This window comes from Apteryx rowi, unplaced genomic scaffold (assembly GCF_003343035.1).
Source record: "Apteryx rowi isolate R43461 unplaced genomic scaffold, aptRow1 scaffold_6, whole genome shotgun sequence".
NCBI classification, from domain to species: Eukaryota; Metazoa; Chordata; class Aves; order Apterygiformes; family Apterygidae; genus Apteryx; species Apteryx rowi.
Window position 1 is genome coordinate 7,028,906 of NW_020450871.1, and position 26,481 is coordinate 7,055,386.

Here is a 26,481-nt window from a genome sequence, read left to right on the forward strand (position 1 = left end):
GGCGCCTCCCGGCCCCTCCTGCCGGCCGCGGCGTTTCCCGGCGGTGGCGGGCAGGGCCGGGGGACACCGCAGCCCGTACAAACATTCACGTCGCCCCGGCCGAGCCCGCTCGGCTCCGCAAGCGTGGCCCGGCGCCCGCGCGGCCCCGGCTCCCTGCCCGCCCCGTCCCGTCCCGCGGACAGTGGGGGAAAACGGGGACGGGAGTGGAGCCCCCTCTCCCCCCCCCCCCGCGCTGCCGGGCCTCCCGTCGCGGCCCGGGACCCCCGCCCCTCTTACCTCCGCGCGTGTCCCCGCGGCGGCGGCCGCGCATGCCGCCCGCAGCCGGGATCCCGTCGAGCGGGTCGTTCGGGGAAGGAAACGCCGCCTGCTGCTCGCGGTTGGGCGGTCGGCGCCGGGCACGGCTCGGCGAGGCGCGGAGCATCGGAAACAGCCGCAAAAGCGCGCGAAGCCCCGCGGAGGAAACGCGGCCGCAAGCGAAGCGGCGCCCGGGCCGCTGCCGCCTGCGCGGTCCCACGCGCGGGGGACGCGGAGCGCGGTGGGAGCCGCCAGCCCCGCTGACCCGCTCCGGCAAAAATTAAACTCGGAACGTCTTCACCTTTTCCGTTATAGCGGTGCCGGGTCTGAATGCTCATATTAAGTTTTAATCATTTAAAGACACACAGTGCGTGTTAAAGGGAGCCTGGTAATAGCCAGCTTAAACTGAGACAGAAATGAGACAACGGCTCTTCCGAACTGACACCAGGACTTGTCTTAGTCACCTCGAATGCTGCAATTTTTAATAACAATGAATGAATGAAGCCAGTCAGTATTAATTATACTGTTACTGTACTTACGAAAAAAGCATATAACCTGAGCTATCAAGGCAGACACCAAAGCAGAGGTTTGGCGTTCAGAGCCTGGGGTGACAGGACTCCCGGGGACTTGCCACCACAGAGCCGGTGAGCCCCGGGGTTAGTCCTCACCGAGGGGTCCCGAAAAGGCAGAGACCGCGCTTCCCGTGGGCTGCGTCACCCCGCCTGACCTACCTGCTGAACAGCCCAGGTGCAATCGGGGGTGCACCCTAACCTATTAGTCTTTAAACAATCTGTGAAACATTTGTAAATAACTACCTTAAAAAGCAATTTAAATACATTTGCATATAGTTAGAATGCTTATGCTGCAAAGTAACTTCATACTTATGTATCTTTATTCTGCATTTCTGAGGAAACAAGGTTTATGTAGCGGTTTCCACTGCACTTGCTTGTATGTCTGCCAGTCAACTGCACCTCTGTATTGATACATTTTGAACTTATCATCTGGTTTTAATCAAACTTGGCTAAGTGCATAAAGGTCTCAAATATACTGAGATTCTGCAAGTTCCTGACAAAAGGTGGTCAGGAATAGGAGAGAGGGCTTAGCAGTACCCCACGAAGGGAGCTCAGTTTGTGTGGACAAGGACAATCTCCAAATGCAAATCCGTAAGAGACCAGGCTTCACTGGTTTCACTGCTCACAGAACTATTTGTTTAAAAAAAGAGAGAGAGAGAGTAAAACAAATCTTTGCTCACATAAGCTGCAGTGGTAACTGTGGTTGCTCACATTTTCTGTCACTGTCTATTATCTTCATATAGTAATGTTTTATTCTTGTAGGGATGCTGTTAGTTCTCCTGTGCACCCTGTGAATTTAAAAATGAGAAAGCTGCCATCAATTTTTCTAAGTCTTAAAAATTCTGTAAAGTGTTAATACAAAAGCAAGATAAATACGGAGTGGAGATAATCCCTTCAGAATGACGAGACCCACCCGGCAAATCCCCCTCTCCGGGTCCACGCAGGTACAGGAGAGGCTGCAGCAGCTCTCTGGAGAGAGCAAAGATGGTCCCTGAGGAAAATCCTTGCAACAGGTAAACTTATGTAGGAAAATTATCGGAGATGCACCTAATATTGCTCCGGTAGTACAGTCTGCCCAAGGGGCAACTAACATAAGTCCTAAGGCAGGGAAAAAGAGTTTGGATCCTCGCACAAGGCTGAGAGCTTGGTTTGCCCATTCATGCTGAAACAGCAAGTCACTGAATGAACAGTGTATTAGCACTGGGTACAGGATTATGGATAACGTGACTTGGCTTCCTTTACAAGCAAAGACAGTAGTACCTGCTTGCTGAACGCCAGCATCCTACGTGTCCCCCCCTTCCACATACTCCTTTAAAACAGTAATTTGGTTAAGATTTTATTTATTATTGCATCAAAAAGAAGTTATTTGATTTACAGATACACATAATGCCATTTTATTACATCTTTTACATAGCTTTTGAACAATAAAGCTATTTCACACAAATATAACTTTTGGTCCACTCACCATGCGTTATTTAAAAATATCTATTTTTCATAGTTTTTGTACTATTTCTCAGGTCTTCAGTATTCCTCACACTCACATGCAGTAGCTGTAGCAGTGGCTTCATCAGAGGAGTTTTTTAGTCAACTTTCTCTTCATTAGAGCTACTGGTCTTGTTCAGCACTGCTGTCCTACAGTGGCTCCTCTTCTTCCAATTTCTTACCATCTTAAATTATCATTTTTAGAAAATTATTCTCAGTATGAAACAATAGATTCATGAAATCTATTTTTGCACTCATCAATGGTGAACTCTTTTAATTTTGTGACATCCCATTGTCCTTTCAGAACAGTTACTGATGTTTCCTGTGTTTTCTTTTTTTTTAAATTAGATCGGAGAGGAGTGGTCATATAATAAGAATAATGAATTCAGTAGTGACTGAGGAATGTACTATGGCCAGAAACAAAATTAAGTTTTCTTGAACAGGTGGGTAGCTGTTTGGTTTTAGGAGAAGAAAGAAAGAAAGACCAAACTTAACAAAATGCCAAAAGCAAACAACATTTTAAGGAATGTATGATCATCTTGACAAATAGGTCTTGTTTTAAGATAATGATCCACAGAATCAGCTAGTGAGAATTTCTTTGGTTTGTAACCAAGTTGACTTCGTGCCTTGTCTATTCGGAAAGTGTGAGTTACAGTAATGTTCCACACCTAAAATCCAAAAGAACAGTAATGGAAGTGACTGTAATGTTTGGTGTCCTAAAACTTGGATGAAAATATATCAGCAATGATATTATAGAGGAATTTAAAACATGAATTAAGATAAACACTCAAAAATGTACATATTTAGGAGTCAAATGCTGTCCAAGTGATCACAGAATGAGTTTATGTAGCTTACAGGTAAAAAGGCAAAGCTGTGTAACAACATTCCCTGTGGACTGGGCACAGATGGAGTTTATGACGACAGTGATTTCTCACTTGTGAATGGATGATACAGAAGTAAGGAAATTGCATGCAACAAATCAGTGCAGTTTCCTCAAACTAGCTCTTCTGCACAGAGAAATGTGCAATAGAATTGGACGAGTGCTTTGGAGGAGAGTGGCAGGCTTCTCAACTTGGCATAAATGCGTATCTAAAGAGGGGAAGACATGCACTTTGGAGAGTTATATCCTCCATCTCTGAAAGCATGGGACCTGAGAAAGGACTCAAGTTGCATAGCCTCAGTGATTTCTGTTTCAGATGTAGAATTAATGTACAAGTGAGTATAAAAAGAGATAGATAAAGTGTGGGATAACTGAAAAAAATATAGTGGAAGTTAATAAGGTTCATTCAGTTCCTTCAGTGTTCTGTAACATTACATGCTACAATATGAGACTAGATGATAGATCAGTTAAAGCTTTTAGAAATCGTAACATCATATAGAAACATAAGTTAGAAGATCAAAATGAATTTGTCCAGAATTTTGTTTGCAGGAAATTGACTTTTCATTCCAATTTAGAATTCCTTTTTAGTGGGCTTTCTAATTTTTGGCCAGCCCTATATTGTGATGACTGCTGCCCCTTTGGCCAGAGACTCCTGGTCTGTACTCTTGGAACACCTTCCTTTAATGAACAGTTCTGTAGTGTAGGACAGCTCACTGGAAATGACGATGTAGTGCTCGTTTTCCTCTCTGTGCCAGCTCCATGTTAGTTACTGTCTTGTGCCTCTAGGATGTCCTTCTGGACCATCTAATCTTCAAGTAAGGATTCATTTCTGATGATTTTATAGGGAGTGGCCAGGATGGGATGGAAAAATGATGTCACGGAATGACTATTTAAGCCTTGAATGGGCTAAGCCCTGAATAGAAAAATAGAGCTCTAATGCAGACAATCCTGTCTGTATCCAGTGGACTTATCACATACTTCATTTGATCAGAAATATATAAGAATTCTCTCTTTGTACGTATTTACCTCATTTCTTGTCAAGAAAGGTGTAAAGCTAAAAAATGGCTTCAGTGCCAGGTGCAGATATTCCATCACAGTTGCTGGGAAATAGAAAGTTACTTAATGAGACATCTGGAAAACAATAAACTGAGATGATACTGACACTGAACATCCTATAATTCCTACTGACATCAGAGGATGCAATTAAGATGCGGTCAGTGTTTAATTTATGGGCAGTATTTAAAGTATTATAAAGGTATATATATTTAAAGTATTTTTATATATAGTGTATATATATGCAATATATAAAATATACTGTATGATATATTATATAACATAATTTATATATAATATATAAAGTATTATAAAAATTGAAGTACTATAAAGGCACTATTTAATTTATAGAGTACATGATGAACTCAGCTTATTAATAGCTTTTAAACTTCATCTATCATATATCATGATACCGTTTGGTATAATTAATACCAAATTGCTAAAGGCAATATTATAGTAATTATAATAATGTTAAGTTACATAATTCCTATAGTTTGGTCCCTGAATTTTACAAAAGTATTATGTACCTTCCTATTAATTATATAAATTATAAAATAAATTTAAAAATAAGCACAATAATCAAGTGTGTATTTTATTATTTTTACCTGCTATATGAACAAGGAGAACAGGAATATGTATCCATGGTTTCCTGTAGCCTAATTTTTCAAACTGGAAGGGGTATAAAATGAAAGAAGAAAGGAGAGTCTGTATCAAACTGAGGGATATCAATGAAGTACAAAAATGGAAAAATGAATATTGATAAAATATATATCTAAACTTTTTCCAGTTAATCTTCTGATCAATACTGATAGTAAGAAATGCAATTGAAACCCGCTCTTTCTCATTCACTTCCCACCTTTCAAATACAATTAGTTAGTATATGGGAAACAAACCTATTTCCAAGTGGCAGGCGACCCAGACTGGAATACTTGTCTATATTTAGATACAGTCTCATAGTTCTACTGCAATTATTTCCCTGGAAGTTGTGTTGGCATTGTAGGTTCAATACTCTAGCATGTCCCTAAAATCCTAGTCTGCAAATTATGAAAATATAATGTAGCCTCTATTTTAGATTTATAGATATGATTCTAAATGGCCTTTCCTTTTGTGCTGCTGTTGACAGCAGAACAGAGAATTAAACAATGGATGTAAAAGGGCTGCCAGATGGTAATAGACGTTTACATGCACGGTGGGCTTGCTTTACAAATGTTACTGTCTACATAAGGTAATATATACATAATATTGAAGAGTCAGGTTCTATATCTCTCAGCTAAATTCTCTCAAAACAATAAGGGCCAAACTCCACATTCATGCATATCTAAAATTTCCTTTAAAGCCAGTGGAACTTCAGAATATACAGGGAGAACAGGACTGATTTAAATTTAATGTTTGCTAACTCAGTAATTAATGTGCCCTGATCTTCATTTAGTTAGCACAATCTTTTAGTTAATTATACGATTAGGCTACATATATTGCATTAGAGCTAATGTGTGTGCAATACATACTAAAGGGACTATCCATTCAGAAAATGTGACGTTTTCACCATCATGTATGTAATACGCCTGACCACTCTGTTAAGGAAGCAGAGAAAAAAAATTAGAAAAAACACTATGCACAGGACATCATTTTCTCTCTCTCTCATACTTAACCTATCTTTGCTGATTTTGTGAATGACACACCAGCACACATACAGCGAATATACACAAATCAGGTCAACAGACTACCTTCATTGGACCTCACTGTCATCTCAAACAAGTCTCTTACTTCTGGGTAGCCTCAGCATGGTAGTAGAGTTATTATGATTAACCGTGCTGTAATGTAGGTCGGAGCTTGGTTTGGTTGTGTAGTAACCCAACTGTTAGAGCATTAAGTTCTTCTTCATGATGTGCAAGGTACAGAATTGTCTTCATGAGTTCAACAGAGGTGGCAACACTGACAGCATGTTAATACACATAGCTTTTCAAGGTCAAGTTCCGACTCTGACTGATTTTCTGATTAAAACAAATCCAGTTTATATATTTTGTGGGACATATGACAGTGCCTCAATCCACTTGTGGCTTCCAGTCTGTCTCCTTCCAGCCTTCTGTATGTGCAGACAATACTTCCCTGGCAGTTATGAGCTGGATGTGGGGTCTGTCCAGTTGTAAGCACTATAAACACCTGAGCACCCAAGCAGAGCCCAGGAGTTTGGGCATTATGTCAGTCTAATGCAGCTGCGCAGCTTCCAAATACTTAACTAGTTGACAGCACATGGAAGGATGTTCAAAGGTATCTGCACCTATTGGGTATCCGTATACATGGACCCTTCAGGAGCTGTGAATGTAGCAACTGCTACAACACTGCCAGTTTGGTAGTGCTCCACAATCCTCAGATTGTTGTTACAATTCTGAGCAGCAGAAAGAAAGAAAAAGCTTTCAAAAGCCTCTGTTAATTTTGTACATCCTTCTTTTTGTAAACTTCAACTCTGAAAATTAGACTGGCAATGCCTCAGAACAATTGCTCTAAATTTTATGCATCTAGAATCAGAAGCTGTGTTTTTTTTTTTCAAAAGAATAGCAGATAATATAGAATTGTATGATGGTGAGCATATTAACCTGGTTAAAATTGTTACTTGCTCCAATCAAGCAGGAAATGGTATACTTTCAAAACAGAAAAAAAAGTGTAAAAATATTAACAAATGTATTATTTGCATGCATTTACACATTCCATGTGCTTGTGCTTATACCTGTGAAACCACACACCATTTTTGAGAATTTAGCAGATAGCCTTTCTGAGAACATTTGATCTCAAAGCAACAAAAATTCAACTTATTTGAGAACTACAGCTACTGGGACAGGATGTCTATACTGTTTACTTACAGCTACATAACCCTTCTCAGATGTGAGAGCCTCAGCAGCTAGTAAGTGAGCTTGTACTAAATTTCCTATGTGAACCCAGTTCATTTGAACTTTGTGATTCCCAAACTTGAAGTTAAATAGTCTCCGCTGGATATTTACCTGTAGAAACATAAAACATGAAATAGCTACATGAAGGGTATCTCTTTTTATGCAGCATAATTTATTCATTTTGTTTCAGCCTGAATGCTTAAAAAATAAGAACTTGCTGTATTTGCATACAAATACAATACGAATGTGTCACAAGAAAAAAACAACTGTAGCTGGTGGTTTTATAAATCAAGGCCTGTTGCACTTATTTGTAGTGGTGAAATAGGATGATGTTACAGCATTTGGTCGAGACAGTATTATTCTGAAACTCAAATACATATTTAAAAAACAACATTTTCATTAAAAAATCAGTGATGCAAACTTAGTTCTTCTAGCATGACATTTTAGCCCTTGTTTTTTTTTATTTTCACTTAAAAGTACAGCTTGATCCTTTCCGTTTCTGCAATGACCGTATCATGCTGTTTGTAATCTTGTGTTATGTGACCTGCCACCAAGCTTTCACAGTATTTTTTTTGGTGGGGGTAATTGTTAAGATCTGCAATCAAGATACTTCCTCTTGTGTTATGCCCTTACAACTAACTACTTGTGTCCTCCAGAGCTGATTATATAACACGTACAGCTACTCGGGGCAGATGGCGCTGCTCTTCTGGTCCATATATGCCTGGTGGGCGAAGCACACACGTATGGAGTTTATCGCCTCCTAGAAGAGATAACAACATGTGACTGTCAAATAGCTCTGGTATCATCATACTGCAGGTAAACCACATATATTGTTTGAATTTTTATATGGGAAAAAACAAATGTTTCATATGTACCTTTGAGTAAAGTTCCATTAGCAGCAAGAACCATTTGGTCTGCAATTGCCTTCGTTCTAGAATAATGATCAAAATGCTATAAAGAAAGGCAGAATATGATCAATATTTTAATTACATTATTGCATCTGTAAATGCAAACTTATTGTTTATATCTGATAACATTTAAAACTAGCCAGCTTGTAGACTAACTGAGTAAAACCAAACTAGAACTAATGATAAGATATGGCACATATATGGTTTGTTTATGACAAAACCCATCAGTCTTATATCTTAGTTTCATAAGTTTAGCTTTCCAGAAAATTGAAGTCCACTAGTTTTTACTTTTATGTAAAGAAAATTATTGATTATAAAATTTATTAAGGTTCAGAACATTCTTCAGGGAGAGGGATACTTGTGACACAAAAAGAATTATGTAACTTACTTTTTGTGCTGGATGTACTGAAAAATTTAATATTAAGCTGAATGTTCTGTTTGGTCTGATAATTTTATTTTGAAATTGGAAAAAGTTTTTTAAAACAGTAAATTAAATGTGAAATGAAAAGTTTAGACTTTCCTAAAAGTGTTTCCATTTCCTATAGAAACTACTTGCCAAGGCTCTAAATAGTTCTCCCTCAACTGTATTATTTACTGTTAACTTAAAAAATTGCATCCAGGTACATTTAAGCAATAGGATTATGGACACAGTTAGTACATGCTGGTTAAGTGATTATCTATCCGCACCATTTATTTATGCATCTTTTGAATTTTGCATTGCCATACTTCATGCAGTCTTAAAAGAGACAGCTCCATTATATGCCAATGTTTACGCTTTGCCCAATACTCTGACTGGAAAATATAGCTAAAATCCCACCCTAGAAAATTCTTCTACTCTCAGATGGCTTAATCCTCCTGCACTGCTTTCTCCAAGCCCCACCTATCTCTCCTGCTCGCTATTACATCGTCACCATCCCAGAAAATGTATGATTTTGGTTCAGATACATGCAATTAACCGCAAATTCCTGAAATGCTTTCTTAGAAGTCTGAGATGCTATGAAGGCTGTGCACCAACTGACATTTCCAACTAAATATCTCAGGATATTATTAAATGGAGCAGTAATTACTCCTATTTAGGATTCCTGGACACAAATATATATTCAGCAGGATGTGCAATCCACAGTTATAGCTCTTAAGTGCAGGCAGTATGCTGGGAGCAGGAAAGAGCAAAGGACAAGAGTGGCCAGAACGCACTGAGCTCCATATTCTGGCTGGGAAATATTCCCTAAATGATCATAGCAAAGTAGGAAATGCTATTTCAGAGCAGCCTTGAGGTGACTGTAACTAGCATCTGGCCTGCAGCAATAAGGCAAGGTTTGGGAACTTCAAAGAAGCAAAAATAAGTGTGAGTGAAGATGTGGAATTGATATTTAACAACATTCTTCAGTGCAAAAGCTCATAGGGGGCCATAATGTTCAACTTTTACATAGCATCTAGTTCTTTGGAAGACTTTGCCTCAAAAATCTTCTTGCTAAATGCCAAATTCCACTTTCCTTAGTCATTTTTATATATTTTACCATCTCAAATCTGTCTAGTTATTGCAGGCTAAGGTAACTGTGATATGAGTATCCCTCTATTTATCATGGGTCAATTTTCATTTATGAAAAATAATTTCATAGAATTTGATCTGAACTATGGTAGAACATATTCTGTTCCCAGAACAGCCTTCACATAACCTACCCTTTAGAGCACACTAAATGCCATGCCATCACATGAACAGAGTACCTTTTCCAGTGGAAAATATGGCACAGTTTCTTCATCTCCTTCTTCAATAGGATTCCCTCCAAACACCACGTTCACTGTACTGGTATATATCAGCCTAGGGATATTTCTTTGTTTGCAGACTACAATGGTATACAAAATAAATTGTTTTAAAACAAAACTAGAGAGTGAGAAAAAGCACATGAACTGGGAACCTCTCTTTTTGAAAATGAGCATTACATATAAAGAAAAGGTAATCTTTTAAGATTAATTTATCATTTAACATAGTATTATTACCTTTTATTCATATAGATTTTTTCACTCCAAATATTTGCTATCTAAATATTACATATTATGGTCACCAAATGTTTTATGACCACATACCTGCAACACTCATATCACCACTAAAATGTAGTCATCAGCTGGAGAGAGGAATTCTCTTGGGAGGGAAAAGAAACCTTCCTTCTTTACTCCAGAAACATTTTCTAAAACATTTTCATTTTATGACTTGAATAAACAGAACATCAACATGAACATTTATTGGGTGACCAAATATCATACAAAACTCCCTGCTTCTTTCTGTAGGGTAGCGCTGTGGACAGCAGCCTGCCTACAGACCATTATTTTTGCTTTTATTTCAGCAGTGAGCAGCACTGCTTCTTGTACCACAGTTTCATGGAATCCAGTGCAGGTAAGTAAAGTCATGACAATAAAAATGTGCCAGCTCACTCCAGTGTGTGTGACAAAATTGTATTTGTGTCATAGTGACAAATCATATGTTAGCAGGAAATGTACACTGTTTTAGGAAAGTGTATAAGCAGTAGTATGTTCAATCCAAATGAAATCAATATCATTTACAAAACAAAGTCTTAATTATGGATTCCAGTCATTAGACTGTGAGATATTATGTCTAAATTCAGCTGCATATATGTCACTGCAAACTTGAATAACATGAATTTCCTTTTGATTTAATAATGCTTCTAAAGTTTAAGTGAATTAATATTCACAAAGTCTGGAGACAATTTTTAGAATCTGCACAGTAGTCAGTCCACTTGGCTCACTGACTCATTTTGAAAGTAATTACTTTGTTATAAATACTTGGAAGAAAATACAATAATAAAATGTATTAATAAAACGTAGACTAGCAGGGAATGTATAGGCTTTGTTGAAAGCCTATAGAAATATGACATGACATGTTACTGTGGGTTCAGAGGCTGGGTAAGAAAAAGGGAAAATGTGGCAACCTCTTCCCTCTATCTCATTAGCAGTTTTACCTGTCTACCACTTCACTTTAATTATTCCTGCTTTTTTCAGGAGTCCAAAGTAATCTACAGGCAGCATGAAAATGGGTCTAAATTAAAGCTCCTGTTGTCATTTTGCTTTTTGATTTGTTTTGTCATTTGTCTTTTGAGGCAAAACCAAAGCGAAAGCAGCTTTGGCATTTATAGTACACTTTGAAATGTTCTATCTGGAATTGAATATGACAAAAAGAAATCTGCTATCATTTTCCAGAAAGAGTAGTTAAAAATCAATATATAATGAAAAGGGGTCACATTTGGATAGGGGGTCAAAAGGATAGACAATTTACTATATTAATGTCATAAAATAATAGCTAAATATACTTACAACTTCTATGGCACCTTTTACCGAATGTTTACAAGACAACAAACAGTGTAATATCTCTCATGATATTTCTGTGAGGAAAGAATAATACTTCCACATTACACAGTGAAGGGAAAAGATAACTGGTACATGAAGGAGAGTTTAAATTGGTTTGGCAAGAGATGAAGTCCAGGGGTGAAAACCTATCCTCAGTTCAAACCAGTGACAAATCTCCTATCAGTTCTAATGGGGCCTGGGTTTCATTCCATCCAAAACACTCATCTTCTTTATTAGAAGTAAGAAATATTTTAAATCTATTGTAGGTATCTTACATCAGGGTCTTCTTCTGCAAACCTAGCTTCACATCTTACTTTGTGAGTAACGAGAGAAGAACCTCTTTTAACTGCCAAGTCAATACAAGAAACATTCAATTAGAAGTTTTTTGAATTTAGAGGGAATCTCTTCACTGACTTCAGCTGGTTTGAATTAGGTGCAAAGGAAGAAAATCTAGGTACATACCATCAATTATTAGTTTTGTGCCACCGACATTTATGGATTCAATCTGGTCTTTCTTTTGAAGCTAGAAATAAAGTTTGCACAATACCTAATTAATTTAACAATTTGTATTCATAATACAGTTGCTGCAATTGCCAGACCTAGAACCAGCTGTGGCCATTTTGCTATGTACATGTTACAGTTCTCTGTCTTTCTGCCATACACTGATTTCTTCCAATCTGATTTTTATTATCTTCATCAGTTTGTGAGTAAGTAACATTGAAAAAAAAAGTTAAAATGCATCTAGAAGCAAATTACAGTGCTTCAATTTTCTGTCCTGCCCCAGATAATCTTTGGTGTTGAAACAGGAATCACAGGCAGCATTTATGTTCCCTGAAAGCTTTCAAAAACTCTTGTTTTAGTGGCAATCTGTCCTATTCCCAGAAATAAATTAGTAGCTTCATGACTGCCTTAATAACCCCCCCTGTGAATATCACTGTTATTTAGCGTAACTATACTGAGCTGCTGGTCAGTGTCTCCATGGCTGCAATGAGTTCACTAGGAGAAGAAGCTTCAACATTAGTTCTAGAGCAACATTGTCACACTTCTTCAGATTAGGGAAAAAAGATAATGCTTTCTTACGCAAGATCCCAAATCTATGAACTCATTTGCTAGAGTATTTTGAGTAGTGCATTAGTTTCATGCTTTGACATTTATTACTTAAGAAACACCTTCCTGTTTCCCTGAGTGGGTGACTTGACCTTTATAACTAACTTCTGTCTGAAATAAATATCATTTAGTCACACTCTTTGACTTCTATATGCTGGAAATTTTTTGCTATCATAAGAGTAGAGAAAACGTTAAGAAAATTGTACTTGTTCTAGTCCTGACATTCCACAAGCAGCCACATGAAAAACACAGTCGACTCCTTCACACGCTTTGAACAGTGCATCATAATCCCTCACATCACCCTGTAAAATGAAAAAGAATGGATTTTGAATAGTAGAGCTCATTACATTCTCCATACAATTAGTATTAACTATGGCAATTAAAGAAAATCTAAAGTCATTCTGATCTATTTTTCACAATACTTAATTAGCATTAAATAAAACATTGCAAACATACAGAGCAATAACTGTGACTAAGAATTTTGTTAGTATTTTGTTGAGAAACAAGTATGACTCTCGTTGGCCTCAATTATAAGGCATATTTTCACACTTATGCATGCAGCCTGCAGGCCGGCAAAACTTGTTTGACTTGAATGGGAGCAGCATACACTTGAGGGCTGGAGAATCAGGCCAAAATGACAACAAATCATAGCAGGAAGGGTTCAGCTGTTTGCCATGGAATCACCAAATAAGAGAATCCTGGTTTTTGTAGGCAATCGCACCTTAAGCTTTATCTAAGTCACACTGACTGACAAACTTTAAACATAGTTTTGTACAAGGTTAAAGCTAAAGAGTACACAGTATATACATTTAATATTGTATTAGTATACATTACTGTTGCATTATTATTGATTTATATGGTATAGTATATAGTACTGAATATTGTACTATAGTGTATATTGTATTATACACACACACACTATATCTAGTATCAAATACTGTACTATGTATAGAATACTATATTCCACATACTTATAGATTTCAATATAATACCTTTCTTTTATGAAATGATGACATTTCAGTATTAGATGTTATTTAATTTACTGTGATGAAATTGATAGAATAATTGCAAAAGATACAGCTGGAGGAAATGTTAAGAGGTTATCTAATCAGTCTTTGACACTTAAATTTTTTCCTCTGAGGTTGGCAAATGTTGAAGTAGATAAACAGTATAAATCCCATTAGTAATCTCCAAATCACGGATCAAGCTTTAGATTTCTGAAGTAAATTGTTACTTTATTTGCTAGAGCTCCATTAGTTCCATGCTGTAGGCAATTCATCTACACTTTGTAATTTTTATTCTTTTTAAACTGAATGCTAAAAAACCTGTTCTCAGAAAATCCTTTGAGTCAGATCTCTTTAAAAGACATAAATCGGCATCAGTCTACTAACTCAAATCTAATTATGTGGATTTATATCAATTACAAATTATGCCTATGCCTTTGAACAGTTCCTTGATAATATTCTGTCACTGTTCCATGTTATATGCAAGCTGTTTATGAAACTGAGCATAAGAACAGCCATCCCAGGTCAGACTAAACCTGTGCCCAGCCTGGCAGTCTGCCCACTGCAGAGCCAGGCAGAGCACCTTCTTGCGTCCCCCTCTGCCCCCCTCACTGCCTGTCCCACGTGGTGACATGGCTAGGATGAGCAAAACTGGCACCACCTCAACAGCCTACGGGACAAGGATCCTGTGATCACCTTCCACTTTGCCATCAGCTTTCTGGGTCTAGTAGTGCTGCCGAAGAGTTGTGCTAAGTGCTCAGAGAAGATGAGCTGAATGATGCCCTGTGCCTAGCTAGTACTTGTGTAAGATGACAGGAACACGCACAAAGTGCCAGCGCACCCCTGGGCCGAAGACCCCAAACCTGAGTGGGTGAAGCAGCCATGAGGAGTTAGTGTCCCCCTATGTCAGGGAGTGATGGGGGATGCTGTCCTCCACAGATGGTTGTGAGCCATTAGATATTTTTGCCCCACTCTTTTGCAGACATAAATTTTTGAAATTAAAAAGACTCAAAAGGAATCAGTGCTCATAAATAGATGCCCAGGGAAGAGCAGGAACAGGGCAAGCATAGGTGACACTTCCTCCCAGAATACTTCCAGCCTCCAAGTATTTTCATTCAGAGGATTTCTTGAGCCTACTGTAATTTATCTATTTAGTAACCTCCAATGGATCTCTCTCTCAAATACATGACCATATATTTTAACCCAGGTAACCTTCTTGCATCTGCAAAGTCTTTTGGCAAGGCTTTGGACATGTCTATTACCCCCTACATGAAAAAAAACAACCTTTTCTTGTTTGTATTGAACTGATGCCTCCTTGTTTTACTTGATGGCCTTTCCTTCTTGTACTGGAAGACAGCGAACAGTCAGTCCCTGTCCCTCTCCATGCCACTCACAGTTTGTAGATCTGTCCTGCACCTCACCTTCCCAAGTCATCTCTTTCCCAGACTGGAATGTCCTAGTTTCCTCAATCATTCTTTGCATGGAAGCTGTTCTATATCTGTGATCATCTTTATTGCCCTGTCCTGGATGTTTTACATTTCTAATATATCTCTTTGAGGTGAAGGACCAAAACTAGACACAATATTCAAGATGTGAGTGAACCCTAGGCATAATGATGCTTTGTATTTTACTCTCAGCTCTTTTCCTAATAGAAAATATTATTTCCTTCTATCATTTCTTAACAGTACTGAGATGATGTTTTCATGAAACTATCAATGGTAACCCCTAGATCTTGTTCCTGAGTAGTAAGAGTCAGATCAGAGCCCATCATTTTTATTTTGAAGTGTGGATTATTTCTCTGCATGCACGTGACTTTACATCTGAGTTGCACTGAGTTTCATCTGCCATTTTATTGCCTAGTCACTCAGTCTCATAAGCTCATCCATAGTTTTTCTACAGTCTGCTCTCATCTTTTTACCCCAAATACCTTTGCTTGAGCAGTAAACTTTGTTGCTTCCTTGTTCACTCCCTCATCTAGGTCAGCTATGAATACGTTAAATGGCACATCCCAACACAGGACTTTTCAGAACTTCAGTGGTGACATTGAGAGAACTGACCACTTGGACTCCTACTGTTTGCTACCTTTCAGTCAGTTATTTCTGCATGTAAGGACCTCTTATCATGACTTCTTATCATACATAAAAGCCTTGAAAAGCCTTTATCAAAAATTCCTAAGATGAAAACTTGCTAATGTGCATGAAAATAGAACAACTTTATTTTACTGCTGTTAAAAATGTAATTTCAACATACCTTGAAAAAATCTGCTCCATTTGGAATTTCCCATTTAGGTTTCTGTACGTCAAATAAAACCACAGCAATTCCTGACCTGACGAGAGCACATCCCAGGTTGTAGCCCAAGTAGCCTCCACCTCCTGTCACCATTGCCTTCCTGCTTCTTTTAATCAGTGGCCCAGCATGCCCTTCTAGTTTGCTGTCACACAGTTGGCTCCCATGGAGCTCCTGTGTAGATCCTTCCTGCATCACAACTACAAGATAAAAGATGTCTTGAAAATTCCTTCTTAGTACTCTAGGACCTAAATAATTTCAGTAAGTTTCATGTTACAATGCTCCTTTTATGACTGTAATGCTTTTATTATCTTAACATGCTTAAAATGTATAAATTCATAATTTTAGCTATGGGATTTCTACGTACAATGAGTAATGAATATAAATACTTTTATATTCCAAGATTTAGTCTTCTCCTCTTACCCACAGGTTTCATGGTATATAGAAATGAGAGGAAATTACAGGATCTTACAGACATTATACAGTTACCTAACCTTAACAGTTAGTTACAATTACATTTTTTAATATTTGGTATATCAAACATTCTATCCTTGAAGACTCTGACTTCTGATTTATTTATGTCAAATATATATTAGCCTACTAGCCGGAAAAAAAATTAGATAAGGAAAACAAGAAAAGACTTGATTCTGCTTTTAAAAACCACTTTATTTTACTTTTAGGTCAAAGTTCCTTAGAATAGTAATGATAAAAATTTGCTACCATTTTAAACTTGTTTGGTTACATAGGCAACATGTTTAGTTGTCTGTCTAGTTCTTACCAACTTTTGCCTACACTGTTCTCATCAGGACATTCATGTACAGACAGACTGATAGGGAACAGAATGGATAAGCCATCTGCCCTATGGGTTTACTTGGGAAAACTGATTAGATTATCATTCCATGGTAAGAAATTCTATGGGAGTTACCTCTCTGCACACTTTATCCTGTATTAAAAGTGTGTTTATTCTATAATAATCAACTATCTTTGGAAATATGCTCACATTTTGCAATTAAAATGACTTGTATTCCAAATTAGAATATACTTAGGAGAAATTAGTCCAGTCAATTTTCCCACAGAGACAACTCCCATTGTTTCAATTTTTAGCATGGCCCTTGCAAATTGGGATCTAGGCTCTTAAGTCTCCAAATACAAATTCAGAATAAATTTACCTGAAGTCAACCGAATTAAATCACTTTAAAATTGGTTTAAGCGGGAGCCAAACTGGGTGCCTGCAATTCTAATACAGGAATATGTGTCCCGTTCCTGCAGATTATTATGGTTCTCTCATAGTTAGAGTGGGTCCTGGCAGCAGCATCCCCATGCATGAGAGTATTTGGAGAAATCTCACACCAGCCGTGCACATATAGTTAAGCATAGCTTACTCTCAGCCATTTACACCAGGGTTCATCACAGATTATGCAGAAACTGGGCATGGTTGTTAACTAGGAGCTGCATCACTTCCCAGTGACAAAAAAATACCAGAAAAGTAACAGAAAATGCAGCCCACAGCATGCAAATTTACAGACTATTATTGCCATTGCATAGTTAACTTTTTATATTTTTTGCTTGTGATATTTTCTTATTTTATTCTGTTTTTTAAATCTCAACCACAGGAAAGTAAGTAGCAGATTCTCCATGCTGCTATACCATTTTAACACTAGTGAAACCTCAATAAATTCAAAGAACTGACAATGGCATAAACAGTAGAAAATGTGAGCTCCTTATATTGAAAAATATCCTGACATTTTGAAAACAAAAATCAATCCACATTTCCAAATAAAAATTAAATTAAAACAACAGAATAAATCTAAGACAAGTATGCTTCTTCTGTTAAAGAAATTTAAATTTGTATCTCTAAATTATGCTATGCAGTAAGTTTTAAGCCATTTAAAACTCTTTTGCCTTGTCTTCCATAATAACACACCTTTCAGTGCATTTTTATACATTGTGAGGGGAGCTAAGTTCAAACTTGTCACATATGCCATATAGAGGCACCATTTTTTTCTTATATTTGAAAAACGGCATATATTTGAATACTGATACCTGTCATTAATCTCTCCTTACACTCTGCTTTAAGTGAGCTGGAGACTGTCTTGAAAAGCATCTCACAAGTTTGAGGATTTTACTAGAAATCTTTCTTAAAAAACACTAATAGCATTAGTACATCCATGGAATTAAAAAATTATTGCCAAATTTTCAATGTATACAATTTCTTGTGAGAAAATACATATTTCAGTAACTTTCTTCTGTTTCTCTAAATTTATAGCAGCTATTTCGATTTATTCATGCATCCTGCATGATGAGCCTACTTACATCTTACTCCGTTCAAGTGAGGTGAGTTCCTCTTAGCTCCCTACTGCCATCTCAAATTTTAGAAATGTAGAAATGACTTCCTCAAAGAAAACTACAGTCAAACATTTCAGGTTTTTAAAAATAGCTAAAGAAGTAGTAGTACCCTTGGAAGAATCCTGGATGTCAGTGTTTTCCCAGTTCTTCTGTTCCAGGTAAGATGGTGAGACTTCTCTTTGCTGGCCAATTAGTAACACGAGGGCATCAGGTACACGCAGACACATAGAGATGTGCGTGTGTGCTCAGGCCCTTTTGTTGTTCCTGTTCCCTTGTAGCTGGAGGCTGGGCTAGGAGCCGTAAAAGGGCAGGGCTTAATTTGGAGATTATTTACCTTCCATGTTAGAGAAAAATGAAATACTGTCTCCCTGTAAGACCCTTTCTTATTGTTAGATGGTAAAAGTATTAATAAGACAGACTAGATAACATAAATACACTATTGGTACCAACATTCTGCAGATAAATTGTACTAGATCACTAGATTTGTGCATACAGAAATGTCTCACCCAGGGTTTTCCAAAAATACACAGAAAAAAGCTCTTCATTTAAAAAAATGGGTAAGAAAGACTTAATACTCATGTTCAGAAGAGAATCTCTCTCACAGTTTTGTGAAACTTTGGTAGGATTCATCTCATCTAAGAACAGAGTGAATGGAAGTACTTTCTCCTTCTACCTAGTTTTCAGTCTAAGTTTGGATACAGAAAAGAATGTTGTCCAGCAGTGATACTTAGCACTTTCATCCTGACTTTTCTATCTTCACCCCCAGTCAAATTAAGTATTTGCAAAGATGCTTAACACAAGGGTTGTTCTCCTGTTGCCAAGATCAACGAAGTACAGGCAGCAAACTAACTGGTGGACAAAAGAACAGAAAGAGGAGATTTACTCTTAAATAATGAATTTTAAATGAATAATAAATTGATTAACAATTATAGAAGCCCTCTAATCTTAAGATTTTAAACATATATCCTTTCGCAAATTAAACAATGAGAATTCAAAGCCTACATTTTTAAATGGGTGTGCCTAAAATTAGGTCTCAAAGCAGTAGTTAAGATGTTAAAGAAACACTCCCAAACCTAAATATAAATGACTACAATTTTAAATTTTGGTATGTTGGACATATCTCAAGCTCACGGGCAACTTTAAAATATAAATGTAAATTAAGCCCTATAATAGTCACTTGTTGGCAAGAACTCAAATTGACACCTAGGCAGATATAGTTTAGCGCAATATATACGTATTTGAGTTCTTGTAGTCTGCATTAAAATCTTTAGACCTGTCAAGCTAATCTGCATTTCTCAAATTGCAGGATGTGTGACAAACCCAGCTCAGAGTAAAATCCCCAAGAATGCAGAATCCTCTCTTTTGAGCTATCCACAGCACTGATAGCTTTTATCATTTTATCCAAAAAGAAAATGGCTGATCTATCCATTCCTGTCTACTAAAGAACCCCTCCCCAAGTAAAAGCCACTGGCCAACATATTTATAGCGTATCAATCAGTAATTGTTCAGTGAAAATCAACCAACTGAACCTTAAATTGGCCTTGGGTTCCACCTTAGCCAGAAGCAGACAGCTCAGAAGAGCACTCCGAATGGACATTTTCTACATCTCCTGTTACCCGTCCTCTCAGAGCTGTAATGAGGAGGAGAGGTGGCTGTATTTTCTTCACTAAATCCTGCTAAGTCTTTCTGAAATAAACAGAAGCTAAAGGTACAATGAGAAGTGCTGCTGCATTAGGACTTAGGCTTGCTTTTGGTCTTGAACCACCAACTCTGTCCTGCCACCATTTTTCTACCTTTACTCCTATAACCACCCACAGTTCATGTAGGCACACAGGGAAAAAAAAAAAAAGCTGGTACTTCCAGGAGATGACTGTATAGAATACAGCAGGAAGGTGTCAAAATGTTTGCCAGTTTGTTTACACAGAGATCTGCATTTCTGAAATATCCTATTGGCTTATCAAAATGTTACTCATATCCAGACTACAAAGCAATGTTGAAAGGTAATTGCACTATTTCACGGAGGAATCTAGTAAACTTACAAAGGCTAATTTTAAATTGCATGCTGATAAATCCACTGATAAACCTGAACTGAGTAAGAGCGAGCAGCATTCATGGCAGGAGGAAAACAAGACACTACATGCCTCCAGTATTCAAAGGAACATGTTCGTCCCCATGCTAATTCTGTGGGCACCGCTTCTTCGTACCCTGCCCGGGAGAGACGAGGTCACGTCCTAGGAAAGGGACGTGTGGGGTTTGGGACTTTGACCATTTCTTCAGCAGGCCTCATTAACTCAGTAGGTCTGCCAGTTCGGGACCTAGCTGGGACGGAGCCAGTTTGGAGACATGTGTTCTGCTCCATTAGGCAATGTTGACAAGCTCTCTATATTCTCTCAGATGCAGCAGACTTAACAGGTGACAGCTGCTAGTATTACACATAGATTAAATATAGAGTTATCAATTATGTTAAAAAAAAATCCATACAGGAACACATATGAATTCTGTTTAGGTTGATTCTGATGAAATACCAAATAGAGAAGATACAGTATACTTTTTTTTTCTTAACTGCTTATGACTTAATAGGGTAACTACTGGAATTATAGAACTGAATAAAACAGAAGACTTTCTGCTTTTTACAGGTAGATTTGGATATATAGAGATGATCTAATTCTTTAGTAATAGAATCTAGTATATGCCTTGAAGTCTTTAATCATTTTTTAAATCTCACATGAAATATAATTAGAGCTGTTTTACTCATCCAAATAAATATACACTCTTTCTAAACTCTTGCAAAATGCTTTAATTATATCTTATACCCATTCTCTATTCTGAAGTATTTTGTTTATCAGTTTTTTATGTTCTACCTTTTCATTTTACTGAATGAACTTTTGTACTTGCATTGTGAAAAGGATACATAATTTATTCTCTTTATAGTGCTTCCTATTTTCAGCCCACTGCTGGGCTTTTTGTCATCAAAAGTAAAGGGGGAATTATGCAATAGATCACTTTATAAGCACACTAGAAACATAAGGCCAGTCCAGAGATAATGAGTGAACAATTGTGTTTGTATTCTACCTTGAAGCCTAGGTGTTTTGCTTTTTGAGCCTAGTGATTAGTAGTCTGTCAAACTTTATCTTCCTTCAGAGCAGTCGTCTCTCAAACTATTGCTTCATATAAAAGCTTTGAGTACATAAGACAAAGCTACTTATAATATTATGCATCCACTACAGTCTTCAGTTCATCATTTGAGATGTAAGAAAAGACAAAGATGACCCTTAAAACTATACAAAATTTTAAAAGATAGTAAAACTAAAAATATTTCAAAGCTAAAAGAAAGGAAGGCAAACTTCATAACCATCAGGTTGAAAACAGTCATATTACAGACACAGTTGTGCGTATTTCTTCTAGTTTAACAGGTTAATCACCAAGTATGTCCTTAGCACTCCATCCTAAATAGGTAAGTTAAAACTGGAGATGGATCCTTCTTCATTGGACTTACTTTTTAAGAATATAGCAAGAGAATAGGTAGCTAGAGAGGGGAGAACCTGACGGTCGTCATAGCTGACAATGGTCTCAGTGTCTTTTTGTAGGTATTGCAATGGTGTTTTAAGGTGAGATTTGAATAAAAGCAATTAAATAATTTTGTGGATGGTTATGGGAATTTTTCATGAGTCTAGGGAGCAGAGAAGAAGAGGTAAGAGGGTATCTGAAAATGGTGCATATCTTGGGTCAATCTGAGGTTGATTCACTGCGGGATGGCAGATGTTAAGAATAAAGAGAGATTAGAAAAGTGAAAGTAATAGCTTATTTTTAATGTAACTCAAAATGAGGAGACACTGGAAGGATATAAAGAGAGTGGCAGGATACGAAGATCATTTTTGGAGGAGCATGCTGGCTAGATATGAACAAGGCAGGACTGCATTTTCAGGCCAGAAAAAAAGGAGCGGTACTGCAGATGTGAGGTAACAGGAGTCTGAAAGAGGATTTTTATTTGTGTGGAAGGTATTATGCAAAAACGATCCTTTAACAGAGATGTAACTTAAGCATTAAAAGCTAAGAGAGCGGTCTGAGTTAAAATGACAGCCGGATATTTGGCTTGAGTCATAGGCAGGATGGTATGTTCTACAGTGCCCAAGGGCAGAAGAACAGCAGAAAAGCTTAAGAGACAGACTGAGCTCTCTCTTTAAGCTATCTTGAGCTAGACTTGAGGGCTATCCCTCCAAGGAAATGTCAGAGTTATGTCAAGAACATAGGAATGAGATATGAAAGACTGAAGTAGCTGTGTGAGTTGCCAGCATAAATGTGTTTGAGACAGGTTTAATTATGAAAAGTTGAAGATGGTGATTTTCCTAAGGTCATACTCTGGAAGCAATTAGAGACAGAGGGGAGAAAAAGAAGATGACAGATATTGAGTCAAGGGAGAACTACATTTTAAGATGAGCATGGGACCCTATACTGAAATCAGATGCAATGCTGATCTTGACTGTCCTTGCCCTAGTATGTATAGGAATGATGAACTGGGGAAGTTGCCTTCTCACCATGAGATAGCCTCAGAGGTCCAGCTAGTTAAAGGAGCTGTCAGAAAATCTCATTGTGGTTTCTTTCAATCTGATTTCCTTTGACTATAGTCAGATCAAAGGCTGTGACAAGCAAAGAAAATATTTAGCTGAATTAGGGTGTACAATACAGAAAGAGTTGATCGGGAGCATCAGGAATCATCCAAGAAGCTACATGTTTGTGGCTATTGCTGGTACTCTGAATTACAGACTGGCTGAAATGCTCCACTGCTGATTTTGGGTTCACGTGCCTAAGGCTCCTTGTGTGGGAGTCAGGGTGTGAAGAGGAAGACACATATCCGGATCTTGTCCCAGCACGAAATCAGCATGCAGTGATGGTATGCACCCAGGCCAGGGAGCTAGGAAACCTACCTACCCTCTCTCTGTGAGCATAGAGATCAGTCAGGACCTGAAAGAGGGAAGGATTGTGAGATTAAAATGAAAGGACTGAATTTATAAAAGTTGCTCGTTTTTTTGGTATACCAGACCTCAAGATATACTATAAAACACTTCAGCTGTTTATTTTTATGAGCAATAGTGCCATTAGTTCCCATGAACAATTAAAATGAAGAGGTTTTCTATCTGAGCTAGAAAGGAGAAAAACTTAAAAACAACCTGGATACTGTGGCTTAAATACTTGAGTAGCAATAGTTTCTGTTTTGGTTGGCTGAGACGTAATCCTCTCAGAGCTCTTTTGAATCAGTGCTTGGAGTAGCCTTGTCTTCCATCTTTCTTTAAATACAAGGTTTCTAAGTCAGGAAAGTTCTACCTTGTCTGAGAGCCTACCTGATGGTGTATCAACACACAGGCTCCCCATCCACTCTTTACTCTCCCAAATTCCTTACTTGATTGCAGCAGAAATATCTTTGCTCTGAAGTAGCTTGTCCTGCCATTTGATACATCCTGCTCTTTGCTAAATTCTCTGTAGGCTTTTTTTGTATCTGGCTTTTCTAGTACTCCTGTCTTGCTTTCTTACCGCTCTATTCTAGGCTTTCTGATCACTTCACTGAGTTTCAGCTACCAGCCTTTAGATGAGAAATATTAACAAAATTAGTATAAACAAAGTATATTTTTAAATTGTTTGATTTTTACGGTTATAAATGACCATGTAAAACTTTATGCCATTTGTCCCAAAATTCTTTCTAAAAAATAAAGCATAATAAAATCATTATAGAGATATGGGGATGTCTGAAAGATTCTAGTAATCTGAAGATAAGACTACTCCTCTTTAGTTTTGTGTACTGCGACTAGGAGCTAATGCACTTGTGTTTTTTCATTCTGTTACTAAAATTGGCAGGAAAGTTGTGATTTTTAATAGGAATAAATTACATTGTGTGTGGAAATGGCATTTGAAGAAAGAAGTCATTTATATGTCCTGTTTCTAATGCACTAGGAATTCCTGACATTTAACAGAAAAAGAAAACAAGAGCTCCAGAAAAAAACCCACAAATTCATAGTAGTACCGTGCTCAAATATATCTATCATCACGAGCTGCAGTTTTGAGTTTTTTACCACTCTGTTTCAAGCAATAATCAGCACATTCTGAAAATCTAAACCTCTTTGGGTGATATTCCAGTTGTTCACATTGTATCCAGTCAGAAGTTATGAGTTACAGCAATCTTCAGCACCTACAAACTGAAAAATGAGCAAAGAAATACATACACATAAATTGAATCTATAACCCCCACTCCTCTGCTTTATCAAGTTGTTGCTCTGCATTACTGCTATTTAGCAATATAATGCTTATTTTCTAAGTAATGTATCACAACAGTTCTAGGATTTTGCAAAAATAACTCTAGCATAAAAATATCCTCTCTTAATTTATTTCACTTTTTTTAAAATTCTAAAGCAGGGTCGCTCACATGTGATTTTGAACACTTTCTTGTGCACTTGTTCACATCCAGGTCCCTAGTCGTATGTACTACTGATACAAACATGCGATTTCAGAGTGGCCTGACTGGTTTGGGCAGTGTATGAAATCTCTGATCCTCTCTGTAGCTCCAAAGAAGTTTGGACAGATCAGTTATAGGGTATAAGTAGTTGTGACGAAGGGTAGCTAGCTATTTATGACTACAAAAACAATCATTCTTATAACAAGTATTGACTCTAACATGACAGAGAGCAGAGCGAAGTGCAGTGACAGTGGTGAGGTATTCGTGTTTTAAGTAAGTGATAACAAAATGTTAAAAAACATTTAAATCAGAATGGAAATCTGAAGGGTTTTCACATTTATGGAAAAGAAAAATGGAACTTACAGACAGAAATAGGACTCTCCTCTAAACATTACATCTTCCTATGCTTAGAATTTTTCAGGAAAATTTTATTTAACCTTCAGAGACAGAATGAAAAAATTCTGATGAAATAGTTTCAGCTTGAAAAGCTAGGGAACAGTTTTCAAAGCTACACTTAAAGAAAACTACTGTACATTAGCAAATCTGCATACAAAGGAATCATCATATTTTGATTTACAAAAGACATTGAATTAGCAGTTGACAGGAACATCACATTACAGCAAGACAAGCATACACAACTGACCATCCTAATTTTTCAAAGTGCAGAAAGGATGACAAAATGCAAATATGACTGAAGAAGATGCACTAATCTAAATTGCACAGCAAGTTCAAATAGTAAGATTTCCTCTAAGCAAAAAGGAAGATTTCCTAAATCTTTTTTTTTTTTTTTTTTTGTCATTTACCATTTGGTTATAAACTAGAAGCACACATACATGATCAAATGGCAGATCATTAGATCCTCTGAGCCCAAAAGACCCAGCTGAGTTTACAATTTAATATTGTCACATTTTAAAAGTATATACCTGCTAGTGAAGTTCTATCAGGCTGGTAGCAACATTTGACATGCAATTGTTTTTGTTGTGATGGTCAAGATGAAAGAATAACAAATATAGTGACATGCTCCTTCATAATACAAATGCATTTCAAAAGAAACAATTCAGTGCATGCATGCATTGGTCCAATTTATTCATGTTATCAGTGCTTCAAAAACCAGAAATCATGGGATCTGAATCTGGGACAGGACACAATATTTATTTTTCATATAAATTTAATCTAATGATAAACATTGGCATATATCAAATATTTCTAAAGAGTGAAGTAGCCCTTAAAACAGCATTACAATGCAATATTAACGCAACAAGAGATGTAATCTAAAACCAAAAGCATGTATCATCCAAATCCAACATTAAATACAACTTTATAATAGGACAGAATTCTTCACATTCCTTACTAAGCGAGAAAAGCAAGACGCAGAGGCTAAGAACCTTGCGCAGTGTCGTGCTGTAAGTCCCTGGCAGAAGGCGAAAGAGGATGCAGATTCTTATTCCCATTATTACACAAATGGCACATTTCCTATGGCTAATACTGTGAAAGAACAACTGTATGCTAGAACTAAGTTAAGATGCTCTGGGCAGTGAGCTCCCTCTGATTTTCTGTTTAGCAAAAGAACATTAAGTGCTCATCAATATGCATTTCAATAGCTTGTCCTTCGTATAAAGAGAGATATGATTTTTTTCTGCATAATAACAGAATAAAGTTATGGATATATAGCGTTTAACGAGATTAAACCATGCTTTTTCTGCTTTTCTCATGTCCAGCCATATGTTAATGGTTTTTTCTTTTTAATACAATCAGATACATTGCTTCTAAAAACAAGCCTATCTCATATTTTAAACATGTTTTTCTGGTTGCAGAAAGTCTGTCTTTTAAAAAAAGAAGTCTGAAAAATCAAAGCTTTC

The 26,481-nt window shown here is 37.3% G+C and overlaps 1 protein-coding gene across 1 annotated transcript; it reads right to left on the minus strand.

The window, feature by feature from the left end:
• Window positions 1–2,809: 2,809 nt before the first annotated feature.
• On the minus strand, window positions 2,810–18,350 carry LOC112974237 (putative short-chain dehydrogenase/reductase family 42E member 2). The gene is made up of 12 exons (XM_026082982.1): window positions 18,287–18,350; window positions 15,796–16,031; window positions 12,748–12,843; window positions 11,897–11,957; window positions 9,800–9,918; window positions 8,042–8,117; window positions 7,844–7,926; window positions 7,140–7,277; window positions 5,787–5,852; window positions 4,887–4,950; window positions 4,255–4,328; window positions 2,810–3,016 (listed from the first exon to the last, which is right to left on the minus strand). The coding sequence occupies exons 2-12, from the start codon at window positions 16,024–16,026 to the stop codon at window positions 2,810–2,812; spliced, it is 1,215 nt and encodes a 404-aa protein (XP_025938767.1). The 5' UTR covers window positions 16,027–16,031; window positions 18,287–18,350.
• Between the last annotated feature and the right edge of the window lie 8,131 nt (window positions 18,351–26,481).